Here is a 14,871-nt window from a genome sequence, read left to right on the forward strand (position 1 = left end):
AGGATAGGGGATACGTGTCTCATCACCGGGGATCTGACTGCTGAGTCCCCCCCCTATCTCCAGAATGGGCCCATCTCTTACATCTCTGGCCCCCACCTTTCTAGACAAACTGGTCTCAGGTGTGACAGCCGATCAATGGCTGTTCTTGAGATTGAGGGGGGTGGATAAGTGTTAAGTTTTGGATAACCAGACAACCCATTTAAGTCTTGGTGCAACTCTAACTAAAGTAGTAGCAGCAGGTTCAGTATCGACCATTCCCTTTACCTGGGGATCAGGGTTGTCAATTTCTTTCTTTTTTTTTTTTTCCTTCTGGAAACTTTATCCAAAAATCACAGACAAGTAACTTTTTATTAGCATATCGTAATGAAACATAAAGATTACAAGTAATATAGTTTTAGACCTTTAAAGGGGTAATCCTGTATACAAAACTTGACTCTATTGGAAAGTATACAATATAAAATAAATATTGCCTATATATATATATATATATATATATAGTAATTTGATCTTTTTAATAGTTTTCCACATATTCCATCACCACTTGCTGGCCCAAAATGTGATCCTTATAGTTTGTTGCTCATGGATATGGCCTACAATACCGCTTTAGCTTTCTGGCTGCACATTCTCAGTTGCAGCTCTAGACAATAAAGGAGGGTGAACTGTTTCATCTATGACACAGCAGAGGATTGGGAGTAGGAAATGTGTACTACCCACATGGGCTGCTGTGGAAGCCATGTCTACTCTTGCTGTGCTAGGAAGGAACGCATAGGGAGCAAAGGTGTAACAAAAAGGCAGTTCTACATGTTTAGGATGTAGGACTAGTGTTATACTGCTGCTTTGTGTGTAATTAATAATAACCCCCCGCAATCAGACATCTTATGGATAGGGGATAAGATGTCTAAGGCCGGAATACTCCTTAAGGACAGTCATGGACATAAAACAAAAGGCAGTAATTCTTTTGGACTGTCTGCCACAGAAGTGAACTATAGTGAAGTGAAATATAAGTGAAATATAACTATTTTGCCTATAATGTAAATCTGAAGAACGAATAGATATTTTTATAGTAAATATAACTTCTAGGTTCTGTATGTGACATAAATGGTAGTAAGTTCCTGGAAAATTAACCACTCCCATCTGTGCAGACTTGGATGCTAGACCAGTGGCCAGAAATGCAGACCAAGGTGTGGTAAGCCTCGGGGGGGTGTAGGGTAGCTCGGGTGTTGCTGAGCAGGTATCAGGGGTTTATTAACCCTTGTCACTCGTGACGCCAGGGTGAGGGTTAAATGCTGAGGTAATGCTGGGCCTATCCCCACCCTTCCCAAGAGCGATAGGTGAGTGCAGAATAACGGATTGTCCACAACCAGTGCTTAGTTGAAAACTTGTTGAAACTTTACTGAAGATTTTCTGTAACATGCAGTAACCGGTAACAGTCCAGATAACAGAGTCTATATACAGCTGAGCAGCGATTGAAAGTGGTTGGGACCGGGTAAGTTCTCTTTAGTTTGGGATGATTTTGTAGCATAGAACCGCTGGATTTAGGGGTAGGTTTAGGTCCAGTGATCTTGCGGAGTTAGCGGGGAATGATAATAACTCACAGTCTTTAGCGTAGGCCGAGGCCGCAAGGCTTTGGACTAATAATTGTCTTTGAAAATTGCGGAGGTCCTACCTCATCCAGTGTCAGCAACCCAAGAGAGTGATTATTGGCTGCAGCTCCCTTATGTGGGCAGGGGCTGAGCGGTTTTGGATTGGTCCATAACAGCTGTCACTCACCGTTACATGGCATTGTGGGTGAACACCTGACACAAGAACCACCGAAGGTCCTTCAACAAACCATAGAGTTCTGAACACCGAGTCACATGACCTAAGGTCCTGCAACGCTAACGGGTAGGCATTTAAATATACATATTTACACTGATATTTATATGAATATTAGCTAACTGAGGGGTGATGAGGGGCTAAATAGAAAAGAGGGACCCCCACCGTTCCTAGGAACTCTGTCTTTGGGGACCTCTACCAAGGTACGGTATGCAATACGGTACCGGGACACCACAAAGGCATTGGTGTATAAAAGTATTCAGGGCTTTTGACATGTTTGTTTACTGTTGGACAGACCAAAGGGGTCATTTTTCCCATTGAGGAGAGCATCATAGACTTTTAGGCCATTTCTATTTCAATGGTTATTCTAGGAAGTAAAAATATGCAAAGCAGCTATCTCATGCCACCTATTCCAGGTAGCTTTCCTTTTGTCAGTTTCACCACAACTAGGAGTCTGGGAACATGACTGGGAATGTATGCCAAGCCAGAAATCTTTCCAGGGGTGTACACTGTGGAAAGAGTCAGCTTCTATATGCTTCTGCCGCAATTCATCACTTCAAACATATCCTGTTCAAGACACCCACATCATCTAGTCCTACAGTACCAACTCCAAAGAGCAGCAGCACTTCAGAATCTGAAGAATGCAGATGAGGGAGTACTGTGCTTTAAAACTCTTCACCTAAGTGCCATCTCCTTATTGTCATACATGTACATATGATCACTATACGGTGATATATCCGATTCATACCATGCCTTTACACTGAATACAACCCAGAAGGAAGCCATTGTCTAACCAATTCTAGAGAAGACTATGGGGGAGATGTAGCAAAACGTGTGCAGATATTAAACAAGGCATCTTAAAACTGACTCAGGTTGTTAACAATTCTGGTGCATCTTTAGGCGAAGCTTCCACTTGTTTTTTTTTCTGGCAGTTTTTGGAATACTGCCACTGTAGTTTTTGAGCCAAAGCCAGAAATGTATTCAAAAGGAATGGGACATATAAAGGAAGGACTTATACTTCTCCTCCGTTATGGATCCACTTCTGATTTTGGCTCAAAAACTGCAGTGGCAGTTTTCCAAAAAACAGCAGAAATAAAAACCAAGTGGAAACTTAGCCTAAGACTGTCTTGCCTAAATATACACTTTCTACAAGTTAGCTTACTTTTAGACCAAGAATGGGCACCAAATAGTGATGTACTTTTTAGTGCATTTAATTCACACTCCCTTTTTAGTGAAGCCTCAACCACTTTCCCCTAAACCATGTCTCATGTTGAATGTAGAGATAAAAGAGACAGGCGCTCCATAGAGTAGTAACGTTGAGATTCTGTAGTGAGATAACTATATAGATAAATTTTTCACCCTGGGTGGTTGTTCAAATTCATACACAATAATGATGTAAGCACAGAATAGTAGTGGGTCGACTGCTGCCCTCCGGTAGATATATGGCAATATCAAGAAAGGACTTAAAAGGAACCCGGCTCCACGGCGCTGAACGACCACAACAGGTAAACGGTAAAAGGAATTTATTTGACCAGAATGCAACGCGTTTCGCTGCGCATGCGCAGCGAAACGCATTGCATTCTGGTCAAATAAACTCCTTTTACCGTTCACCTGTTGTGGTCGTTCAGCGCCATGGAGCCGGGTTCATGTTGAATGTGGCACAAAAGTGTCCAAAAACACTGAAATATGATGCTAGTCATGTAAGCCAGTCTTTTGCACCAATTTTTTTTGCACCAAACAGTTTTTTTTTTTTTTGCTTCTAGAGAGAGCTTATTTGCATACATCATCAGTATCTTGCAGGAACATTCTAGGGATAGTCCAGATCTGCAAAACATGACAATGCCTGGAAGAAATGACCAATCAGAATGGACTTTTCACTAGTTTATTACCTGTATCACTGAAGTGCATGCACTGACTAGCTGTCTGGTAGCGCCCCCTACCCTACGGGGAGATACTACGTTCTCTGTACTACTTCTTACCTGTGGCAGGGTTAGCTGCTCCTTTGGACACCAGATGAGGGGGGTCTCCATTTTACTTTTTTGGGACACTGTACTGTACAGGACACTGAAGAAGCTCCTGATCCTCACCTTTTCCTATTTTTGGATGACATTTTGGTGGCTTCAGAACCAATTACCAGGTTTCCATAGAGTTATGGTCTCAACATACAATGGTTTTACCTACAATGGTCGTCCTGGAACCAATTAATATTGTAACTGGAGGGGCCACTGTAAAGATACTTTGATAATTTCAGAAAACTTTAGACATGTCCTGACATTTCATCGGTGTGGTTTCGGGTGCAGAGACCCCCACCGATGGCTAAAACGAATGGGAAGAAGTGCTTCTTTGAGCATTGTTTCTCCGTACTGTTGTGCACAAGCTCTATAGAGGGTCTGCAGAGCCTGAACTCAGCAGTGGGGAGAACAGGGCTCAAAAAAGCTCTTCTCCCTATTTGTTTTAGCAATCTGTAGAGTCTCAGCTCCCAGACCCCCAACCTAGGAAAACTTTTTAGAAGTCTCTAAGGCTAGTCAAAAGTTTTCTGAATAAACAGTTCTGTTAAAGTGTCAGGACCTGTTATCGAGTCCCCCTCCCTTACACATTGCATCGCATACCATTTTTATAACCTGTCTACACATTCCATCCAGATGGCATAAGAGACGAGTGAAATGATAAAAATGAACATATCATAGTTTTGTCTTTTAAAGTGATTTGTTCCAGATTTTCCAATTAAAATGTTTAAGTAACAAAGACTGGTTAACAGGAAACATTTGGAACATTGATTCTCATGAACTGAATCTGTAAATCAATGTCACTCATAGCTCAGCAGATCAGACACATGAATATTGATGATCTCTTAGATGAAAATATTCAGATTGGCCCTTTTCCAATATCCAGTTAACTTGAAGCCTGTCTACTGTCATCTAGTTATGTGGATATTAATTTTCTGTTGCCTACATAGTGCCAGCATACAATCACTGGCCACTTTATTAGGTACACCTTGGTACCTCTTTTGCCTTCAGAATTGCCTTCATTCTTCATGACATACTCTCTACAAGGTGCTGGAAATCTTCCTCAAAGACTTTGGTCCATATGGACCTGGTGGCTTCACACAGTTGCTGCAGATTTGTCCTATGCCCATCTATGATGGGGATCTGCTGTTCAGCCACATCCTAAAGGTGATCAATTGGATGGAGATCTGGTGACTGTGGAAGCCATTGGGGTCCAGTGATCTCATTGTCATGTATGAGATGATGTCAGCTTTGTGCATTATTCTACTGGAAGTTAACATCATCAGAAAAAAAAAGTGGCCATAAAGGGATGGACATGGTCAACAACAATACTCGTACAATACAATACACGTTTAAATAATGCTCAATTGGTACTAATGGGCTCAAAATGTGCCAAGAAAATGTCCCCCACACCATTACACCAACACCAGCCTGAAGCGCTGATACAGCACAAGATGGATCCATGTTTTCATGTTGTGGCACCCAGTGAGGTCTTCTGCTGCTGTAGCCCATCTGCTTAAAGGTTTCATGTGTTGTGAGTACAGAGATGATATTTCTGAAATCTCAAACCAGTGTGCCCATTCTCCTCTGATATCTACCAGGCTTTTTTGTCCAGACAACTGCTGCTCACTGGATATATTTTTTTCCAGACAATTCTCTGCAAACCCTAGAGATGGTAGTATCTAAAAATCCCAGTAGAACAGTAGTTTCTGAAATACTCAGACCAGCCTGTCTGGCACCAACAACCATTCCACATTCAAAGTCATATTAATCCCCCTTTTTCCCAATTTTGATGTTCGGTTTCTAATTTAGCAAGTTGTCTTCACTACATCTACATGCCTAAATGCAATGAGTTGCTGCTATGTTATTGGCTGAATAACTATTTGTGTTAACAAGCAACTCAATCGGTGTACCTAATAAATTGGCCAATGAGAGTATTTCTGTTGTTGTTGACTATTTTCTCTTCTCCCTTGACCATGTGACATAGTGTCATAATGCTAAATATTATACATTGTATTTTCAGGGAATACATATTCTGGAGAGTTTCAGGATGGAGAACTTCATGGGCATGGAGTAATGAAATATAAAGATGGCGGAAGATATGAAGGCGAGTTTGTGTTCGGGATAAGAGAAGGTGAATCATAATGATTAAAGGTGTTTCATCCAATATTCATTAATATATTAATGTTAGTATAAATAGAAAAATAACATTGCTTTGCTCTTTGTATTAAAGGGGTATTCCGGGCAAAAATATTTTATCCCCTATCCAAAGGGGCTGCTGAGACCCCCCGCGATCTCCCTGTAGCACCCGCATTCTATGTGGGTGCTGAATCTCCAGTTTCGGAAACCTCCAGGTTTCCGGGACTGAGGACGTGACATCATGCCACGCCCCCTCCATTCATGTCTATGGGAGGGGGCGTGATGGCCTTTGGATAGGGGCTAAAATATTTTTGCCCGGAATACCTCTCTCAGCATGTTATTAATGGTGGATCTGACTACTGTTCTGTGGAAAGGAGGGAAATTGCACACTATGGGCCTGTAGCCAGTGCTCCATTTGCTTTGGGGCTTCCTAAAATTGCTGAGCACTCTGTGCACTCCTGGGGACATTCCACTTCCATTCTATGGATCGGTGGGGGGTCCCAGAATTCGTAGCCCTACCAATCAGCATGTTATTCCCTTTCCTCTAGATAGGGGACACCATGCTAAAATGGGAATACTCTTAAGAAATATATAGGAAAGCTCTTAAAGGGGTACTCTGCCCCTCGAAATCTTACCCCCTATGCAAAGGATAGGGGATAAGATGTCTGATAGACCTGTGATGTCTCGCCCCGCCCCCTCAATGCAAGTCTAAGGGAGGGGGCGTGGCAGCCGCCACTCCCCCTCCTATAGACTTACATTGAGGGGGCAGGCGTGACATCATGAGGGGGTGGAGCCGTGACGTCATGAGCCTCCAGCCTCTGTATCACCCATCATCAGGCACGGAGCGAACTTCGCTCCGTGCTGCAGGAGAGATCGGCGGCGGGACCCAAGCGATCAGACATCTTAACCCCTATCCTTTGTATAGGGGATAAGATGTCTAGGGGTGGAGTACCCCTTTATGTATTTATTATGAACAATTATTTTTGTAAATGGTAATAATTAGTAATAATCCAGAAATTCCCACATTCCAGTGTCTGTATACTGCACAAAACTGCCAGACAATCTGGAAGTTCGCAAGACCAGACAAAAGCAAACAGAGATTACTGACTGTGAGGTGTCATTGTAGAAGTGGATTATGGTTATAATTTACCATTTATACTCGAGTATAAGCCAAGTTTTTCAGCACAAGTTTTTCGTGCTGAAAACACCCCCCTTGGCTTATACTCAAGTGAACTCTCCGCTCTCAGTGGTCTTCAAACCTGCGGACCTCCAGAAGTTGCAAAACTACAACTCCCAGCATGCCATCGGCTGTCCGGGCATGCTGGGAGTTGTAGTTTTGAAACCTCTGGAGGTCCGCAGGTTGAAGACCACTGCGGTCTTCGTCATCATCCAGACCCCCCCCCCCCCTTTAGTTTTCTACTTACCTCCCCTCGGTGGGAAGTTAGGGTGAGCTGGTCCGGGCCATCTATGCTGCAGGGACCGTCCGGTGGGGAGGATTAGTCGCTGCGGGCTGTCCATCTTCACTGGGGGGGGACCTCTTCTCTGCGCTCCGGGCCTGCCCTGGACTAGTCACATTGCCTTGACGACGACGCACAGGGACGTTCATTCGCAGCCTGCTGCGGGCATGCTTCGAGTTGTAGTTTTGCAACATCTGGAGGTCCGGAGGTTAAAGACCACTGATGAAGGGATTGACAGGCGGTGACGATGAAGGGAGGGGGATGATGGCATGGATGATGACATGGGGGGATGATGTATTTCCCACCCTAGGCTTATAGTCGAGTCAATAACTTTTCCTGGGTTTTTGGGGTTAAATTAGGGGCCTCGGCTTATATTCGGGTCGGCTTATACTCAAGTATATACAGTATATAATTTTTTATGACTTTCTGACAGTCCAGAATATTTCATAATCTTACAAAGTTTGTAAGGCTGAACCGTCCATCCAGTTCAGCCTATTGCCCTATTCATTATGTGCATCCAGAGAAAGGCAAAATAAAATAAAATAAACATGAGATAAAGGCCAATTTTCCTAATTTTGCTAATTTTTCTCACATCTACAAGGTACTATTCATACCACACACAGTACACATGCTATAGTGGGACAATTAAGCTTGTGTTACCAATGATGTTTATCTTGTACTGTATGACAATTTATATGAGTATCACCATCATTTCTCTCCCCCCTTACTCAGGACATGGTTTACTGGTAGACAAAGAAGGACAGACGTACTCAGGAGCTTTCCACAACAACAAAAAACATGGAGATGGACAGATGACATTTCAGTAAGTCCCGTATGTCGGTACTCAACTTTTCTTCTTATTAGTAATTGAGTCATACTATAAACTATTGTTAGGATGGCCACCATGTGTTCTGTCCCACAACTTTCCTGAGTCAAGTGGGTACTTTATTTCAGTAGGGGTCTAGATGCCTCTAGACATCTGTGACACTGCCTAAGGACAGTTTCTCACGAGCGTGTTACATACAAATTGTTGTGTCCGTACTACAGATACATGTCCAGGAGAGAAGAAAAAGTCCTGTTCAGACTCCAATGCTGTGCTCAGGTGTGGGTATTCACCTAATCCCCAATACAAGTCTAGATAGGTAGTACCATGAGCTTCCAATGAAATATACAGACACTCACTGTTAGATGCTTGGCAACTGTTCTTTCTTTATTCGATCATTTTCATGAAAGTTCAGGACTGTAACATTTCGAAGCTTGCAGATGTTATACATTCGGCATACAACCGTCCCAGCAGAGATGTAATTAACTAGTCGGGAACCATCAGGGTCTGACGCGATGTTTCGGGGGAACGCCCCCTTACTCATGCGTGCTAGAGCCTGGAATTCCAAGGTATTTGAAGTAGAATGCACACCTAGTTTCAATCAGGGATTTTACTAATCTGTTTAACTTTCTGGCACCAGTTGATTTGAAAACATTTGTTTTCCACCTTTAAAGGGGTACTCCACTGAATTTTTTTTAAAAAATCAACTGATGCCAGAAAGTGCCAGAAAAACAGATTTATAAATTAATTCTATTTAAAAATCTTAATCTTCCAGTACTTATCAGCTGCTGTATGCTCCAGAGGAAGTTGTGTAGTTCTTTTCTGTCTGACCACAGTGCTCTCTGCTGACACCTCTTTCCATGTCAGGAAATGTCCAGAGCAGGAGATGTTTGTTATAGGGATTTGCTCCTGTTCTTGACAGTTCCTGGACAGCGGTGTCAGCAGAGAGCACTGTGGTCAGACAGAAAAGAACTACACAACTTCCTCTGGAGCATATAGCAGCTGATAAGTACTAGAATGATTAAGATTTTTAAAAAGAATTAATTTAGAAATCTGTTTAACTTTCTGGCATCAGTTGATTTAAAAAAAAAATTCAGTGGAGTACCCTTTTAAAGGTGGAAAACAAATGTTTTCAAATCAACTGGTGCGAGAAAGTTAAACAGATTTGTAAATTACTTTTATTTAAAAATCTGAAGCCTTCTAGTACTTGACTTTCTTTCCAGTCTGACGACAGTGCTCTCTGCTGACACCTCTGTCCGTGTCAGGAACTGCCCAGATTAGAAGCACATCCCCATTGCAAACATGCTCTGCACAGTTCCTGACATGGACAGAGGTGTCAGCAGAGAGCACTGTGGTCAGATTGAAAAGAACTTCACAAATTTCTCTGTAGTATATCTGTAGTATACAGCAGCTGATATGTACTATTAAAGATTCTATTAAGTACTTAAAGGTGTACTCCGCCCCTAGACATCTTATCCCCTATGCAAAGGATAGGGGATAAGATGTCAGCACACTCGCTCTGTGCATAATGACAGGGGCCAGAGCATCGTTACATCACGGCTCCGCCCCTCGTGACATCATGGCTCGCCCCCTTAATGCAAGTCTACGGGAGGGGGCGTGATGGCAGCCACACCCCCTCCCATAGACTTGTATTGAGGGGGCGGGGCGTGACATCACAACGGGCGGAGCCGTGACGTAACGATGCTCCGGCCCCTGTCATTATGCACAGAGCGAGTGTGCTTTGTGCAGTAATGATAGCGGGGTGCCGCAGCGGAGATCTCGGGGGTCCCCATCACCGGGACCCCGGCGATCTGACATCTTATCCTCTATCCTTTGGATAGGGGATAAGATGCTAGGGGCGGAGTACACCTTTAAGTACTTCTATTAAAGATTTTTTTATAGAAGTAATTTACAAATCTGTTTAACTTCTGGCACCAGTTGATTTGAAAACATTTTTTTTTTTTCACCAGAGTACTCCTTTAATGGCTTTGGACCTTGAATGATTTTTCTATTGCCTTGAACTCATTTTGATGTAAAAAATAATAATAATATATATGTATATATATATATATATATATATATATATATATATATATATATATATATATAAAATTGTTCAGTTTATCTTATGCAACCTGCAATAATTCCCTTACAGTGTAGGCAGCTCTTTCCAATTCAGAGTGAAATCTGTCAGACTAGCTGGCTGACAGCTCAGTCCCGGCCCGTCTCTATCTTCCTCTCAAAGTTCTGAGCTAATATATGACCAAATCAATGTATAAAGCTGTTTTTTTTTTTTTTGGGCTTGAGTCAGTACAGAGCAGAATACTGGTTGGCTGGGTGAAAGACCTTTGATAGTTCTTGGGGTAGTGTTTCTCCTCGTGGTGACCGCCAGCTGCTGTAGAGAATCTATCAGGCCAGGCAATGCTCTCTGGGAGAAGAGTATGTAAATTAGCTCTCTTCTAGAATATGTGAGGTTAATTTACAGAGGTAAAGAGTCAGCTTTATTCCCCTGAAGGAGATCTAATTTGCATACCATTTTTCCCAAGGAGCATTGCCTGCCTACACCAGCTGATGATCTCCACAGCTTGCATAGGGACAGAAGAGCAGTGATACATCTGCCTGTGCTTTCACCACTTATAAGCCACCACGTACACCTCCAAGATTTCACCAATGGAACACCATCCTTCTGTTTATTGTCAGAAATATCTTATATTGGCCCATGCTTTGATCAGACCATATAATCAAGATGTGTTTGGGTAGTGGGAGTCTACAGCCAGAATAACTAATATTCTTAATATAGCATATCACAAAAGGGCATTTAAAGGGTACCTCTCATCAAAAAAACTTTTGATATATTATAGATTAATGTATGCAGAATACCTTTACAATTGCATGTTATAAAAAAATATGCTTCTTTCTATTTCATTTTCCACTTTGAAGAAATGACCACTAGGGGTCTCCCTACCAGTCCTGGCAGCAAGCATTTCAGACTCATGCTGGAGTCCTAAACACTACGAGCTGCCAGTCTGCTTTGTTCACAAAGAAGAACACTCAGAGCTGCCAGCCTGCTTTGTTCACAGCCTGTTTGGCTGTGAACAAAGCAGGCTGGCAGCTCTGAGTGTTTAGGACTCCAGCATGAGTCAGAAATGCTTGCTGACAGGACTGATCGGGAAAAATACAATAGAAAGAAGCATATTTTTCATTAACATGCTATTGTAAAGTTATTCAACATTCATTAATCTAAAATATATCAAAAGTTTATTTGATGAGAGGTACCCTTTAAGAAGGAATACCTATAAAGAGAGTGTTCACAATTACTTAAATGGTCTTTTTTTGTCCATCAGTTGCAGCTTCATTTTTGTCAGTGGGATGTGTCTGGTATTGCAACGCAACCACATTCACTTCAATAGAAATGAGCTGCAATACCAGAAACTACCTGTCTATAAAAGATCAACCACCTTCCAGTGCAAGACTTAAAGGGGTACTCCGCCTTTAGACATCTGATCTCGGCTGCGGCACCCCAGATATACACAATGCACAGAGCGAATGAGGGGCGGAGGCTGGTGATGTCACGGCCACCCCCCCCTCAATGCAAGTCTATGGGAGGGGGCGTGACATCCGTCACGCCTCCTCCCATAGACTTGCATTGAGGGGGCGTGGCCATGACGTCACGAGTCTCCGACGCTGCACCCGACGCTCTAAACGAACGCCTTTTCTCCCCATATATGGCCAAACATTCATGAGTTGTCTATAGAAAGAGAGAGGGAAGTTACTGCCAGAATCTGGAGGCAGCTTATCTCTTCAAGAATAAAGAGTTGATCAGTTGAAATCCAACAATTCTCAACATTATCTGTTTTGACAAAAGTAAGCTTGACTCTCTAAAGTGTATTGAGACATTTATCATTATCCAGTGCAACAGTTTAGTTTGTTGTCCTAGCTCTATGTCTAAATTCCCTGGCCAAGTTCTTTTGGTCTCCCCCCCGCCGATACCTGTGCCACATGGCCCACCAACCTCCACTAGTTGGGTCTACAGTTATAACGTTTTTAGATTGACACAAATTTTGGTTTTCACAAAGTTTGCTGCTTCAGTGTTTTAGATCTTTCATTTAGATGTTTCTGTTGTATATTGAAGTACAATTATAAGCATTTCTTAAGTTTCTAAACTTTTATGATCAAAATCAAGTTTATGTAAAGAATGCGGAGCTTCTGCATTTCACCCTGGAATAAAGGATATCAACTTCTGAGCAAAATCCTAACTAATATAGGGGGGAAAAAAAGATTGAGATGGCGCTATATAGTGCCGGTTATCCGCGTTATTAGTGGAGAATTAAACAGAATGGTAAAGGACGTGCTCACCTTTACAGGTTGCACTATATTACAGGCACAACACTGCTTTGGGCAGGTCGCTGGTGTGTCAGGAGCAGCTGGCCATCGGTCCTGTCGAGGACAGTGAAGAATGCAGGAGTACAGATGAAAATCCGACTGGGCACTGTAGCGCAACACCAGCATGGTAACCCAGGAGTCGGGTGTAAAGTAGTAGTACTTTTTATTAGTAGTCATAAAAAGTAACATACAGGTGTGGACTATGAGTTTCGGAGGGGCTCCCTCCTTCCTAAGATCCTGGACCTGAGAAAGGAGGGAGCCACTCCGAAACGAGTAGTCCACATCTGTATGTTAGTTTTTATGACTGCTAATAAAAAGTACTACTACTTTACATCCTGCTCCTGTGTCACCACTTCGGTGTAACGCTGCAGTGCCGCAGTCGGATTTTCACTGGAAGGAAAGGAAACCCTTGCCGGGATTTCCACCTCCCACATCTGTACTAAATCCTGACTGATGGCAACACAATCTTACCTGATCACTGTTTGGAGTTTACCAAAATTTTTCAGGATTGGAAACGGGTTCTCAATGAGATTGAGATCTTAGGAGTTTCCTGTCGATGGACCCAAAATTTCAATGTTTTCTTCATGGTGCCACTTTGTTATCACTACAGCCTTGTGACATGGCCTCCATCATATTTCAAAAAGCGTTGTTCATCAATTAAATTCATTGGGAGATTATTCTCTCGGAATGTTTAGATACGGGTAAGTGCCAGGACCGTCTCCTAAGGCTAAGTTTCTACTTGTTTTTTTGTCCTGCGTTTTTTGGCTTGAAAAAAATGCAAGAAAAAACGCCAGTGCAATTTCCTGCGTCTGGCGTTTCTTCTGGCATTCTTTCTGGCATTTTTTCATTTGTGTGGAAATTGCATTTTTGGCCCCCAAAATTTGTTGGGTACCAAAAAAAAAAAAAAAAGTGTGTGTGTTTCACTTTTTTTCCCCTCTCTTTTTTGACAATTTTTTTTTGGTACTAGTACTACTCCCAGCATGGAACAGGCTGTTCCATGATGGGAGTAGTAGTACCTGTACTAAAATACATATCTCCCGATGCGATCGTCCATGATATAGCAGAGATTCGGATCGGCTCTATACAGCGCTCACATCTCTGCTCTGTACTCCGGCCAGTGATGTGAATAGAACATCACTAATTCATATTTCCCGCCCAGAGTGGGGATTGGCCGGATGGTTGCAGCCAATCACCGCTCTCAGAGGGAAATATGAATGAATGATGTTCTATTCACATCACTGGCCGGCCGGAGTACAGAGCAGAGATGTGAGTGCTGTATAGAGCCGCCCCACATCTCTGCAATAGATAGGACAATCACAGCGGATGTCTTTCCTTAAAGGGGTTCTCCGGTGGTTACACATCTTATCCCCTATCCAAAGGATAGGGGATAAGATGCCTGATCACGGGAGTCCCGCTGCTGGGGACCCCCGGGATCTTTCATGCGGCACCCCGTTTGTAATCAGTTCCCGGAGCGTGTTCGCTCCGGGTCTGATTACAGGCGACCACTGGGCCGGCGGTGTGTGATGTCACGCCTCCGCTCCATGTGATAGCTGTCACGCCCCCTCCCGTAGGCTTGCATTGAGGGGCGGAGCGTGACGTCACACGGGGGCGGAGGCAAACAGGGTGCCGCGTGCAAGATCCCGGGGGTCCCCAGCGGCGGGACTCCCGCGATCAGGCATCTTATCCCCTATCCTTTGGATAGGGGAAAAGATTTGTAAGCACCGGAGAACCCCTTTAACTGCAGGTACTACTACTCCCATCATGAAGCACGCTCTGTTCCATGTTGGGAGCTGTAGTTCCTGCAGTTAAGTAAAGATCACAGTGGATGTCACTCCTGACACCTGCTGCGATCCTCCTGTATAGATGCGGGCGGCCGTTCTTCTATGGTCCCCTGCACTGCCTATATATATATATACCTATTCATATTTCCCACAGAGAGTTGAGATTGGCTGGAACCATTTGACCAATAACAGCTCTCTGAGGGAAATATGATCAAGTGTATATATACATCAGTGCAGGGGACCATAGAAGAGCAACCGGCCGCATCTATACATTATACTGGAGGATCGCAATGGAACCCGGGCGATCTGTCAATTAGTACAGGTACTACTCCCATCATGGAGCACTGTGTGTTCCATGCTGGGAGTAGTAGTACCACCTAAAGAATAAAGAATAAAAAGTGAAAAACACACACACTACATTTTTATTATTGTCGGCTATATTTTTAGTACCCTGCCCGCCCACATAA

At 43.2% G+C, this 14,871-nt stretch overlaps 1 protein-coding gene across 3 annotated transcripts in view; it reads left to right on the forward strand.

Moving 5' to 3' along the window:
• MORN1 (MORN repeat containing 1) overlaps positions 1 to 14,871 on the forward strand; it is a 443,783-nt gene that overhangs the window by 17,940 nt on the left and 410,972 nt on the right. For 2 of the 3 annotated variants that reach the window (XM_056543352.1, XM_056543354.1), the window contains exons 4-5: positions 5,845 to 5,955; positions 8,150 to 8,240. In XM_056543352.1, coding sequence (XP_056399327.1) covers positions 5,845 to 5,955; positions 8,150 to 8,240 — 202 coding nt within the window. The remainder of the gene's footprint in view (positions 1 to 5,844; positions 5,956 to 8,149; positions 8,241 to 14,871) is intronic. The other variant, XM_056543353.1, reaches the window with a different exon arrangement.

This window comes from Hyla sarda, chromosome 10 (genome assembly GCF_029499605.1).
Source record: "Hyla sarda isolate aHylSar1 chromosome 10, aHylSar1.hap1, whole genome shotgun sequence".
NCBI classification, from domain to species: Eukaryota; Metazoa; Chordata; class Amphibia; order Anura; family Hylidae; genus Hyla; species Hyla sarda.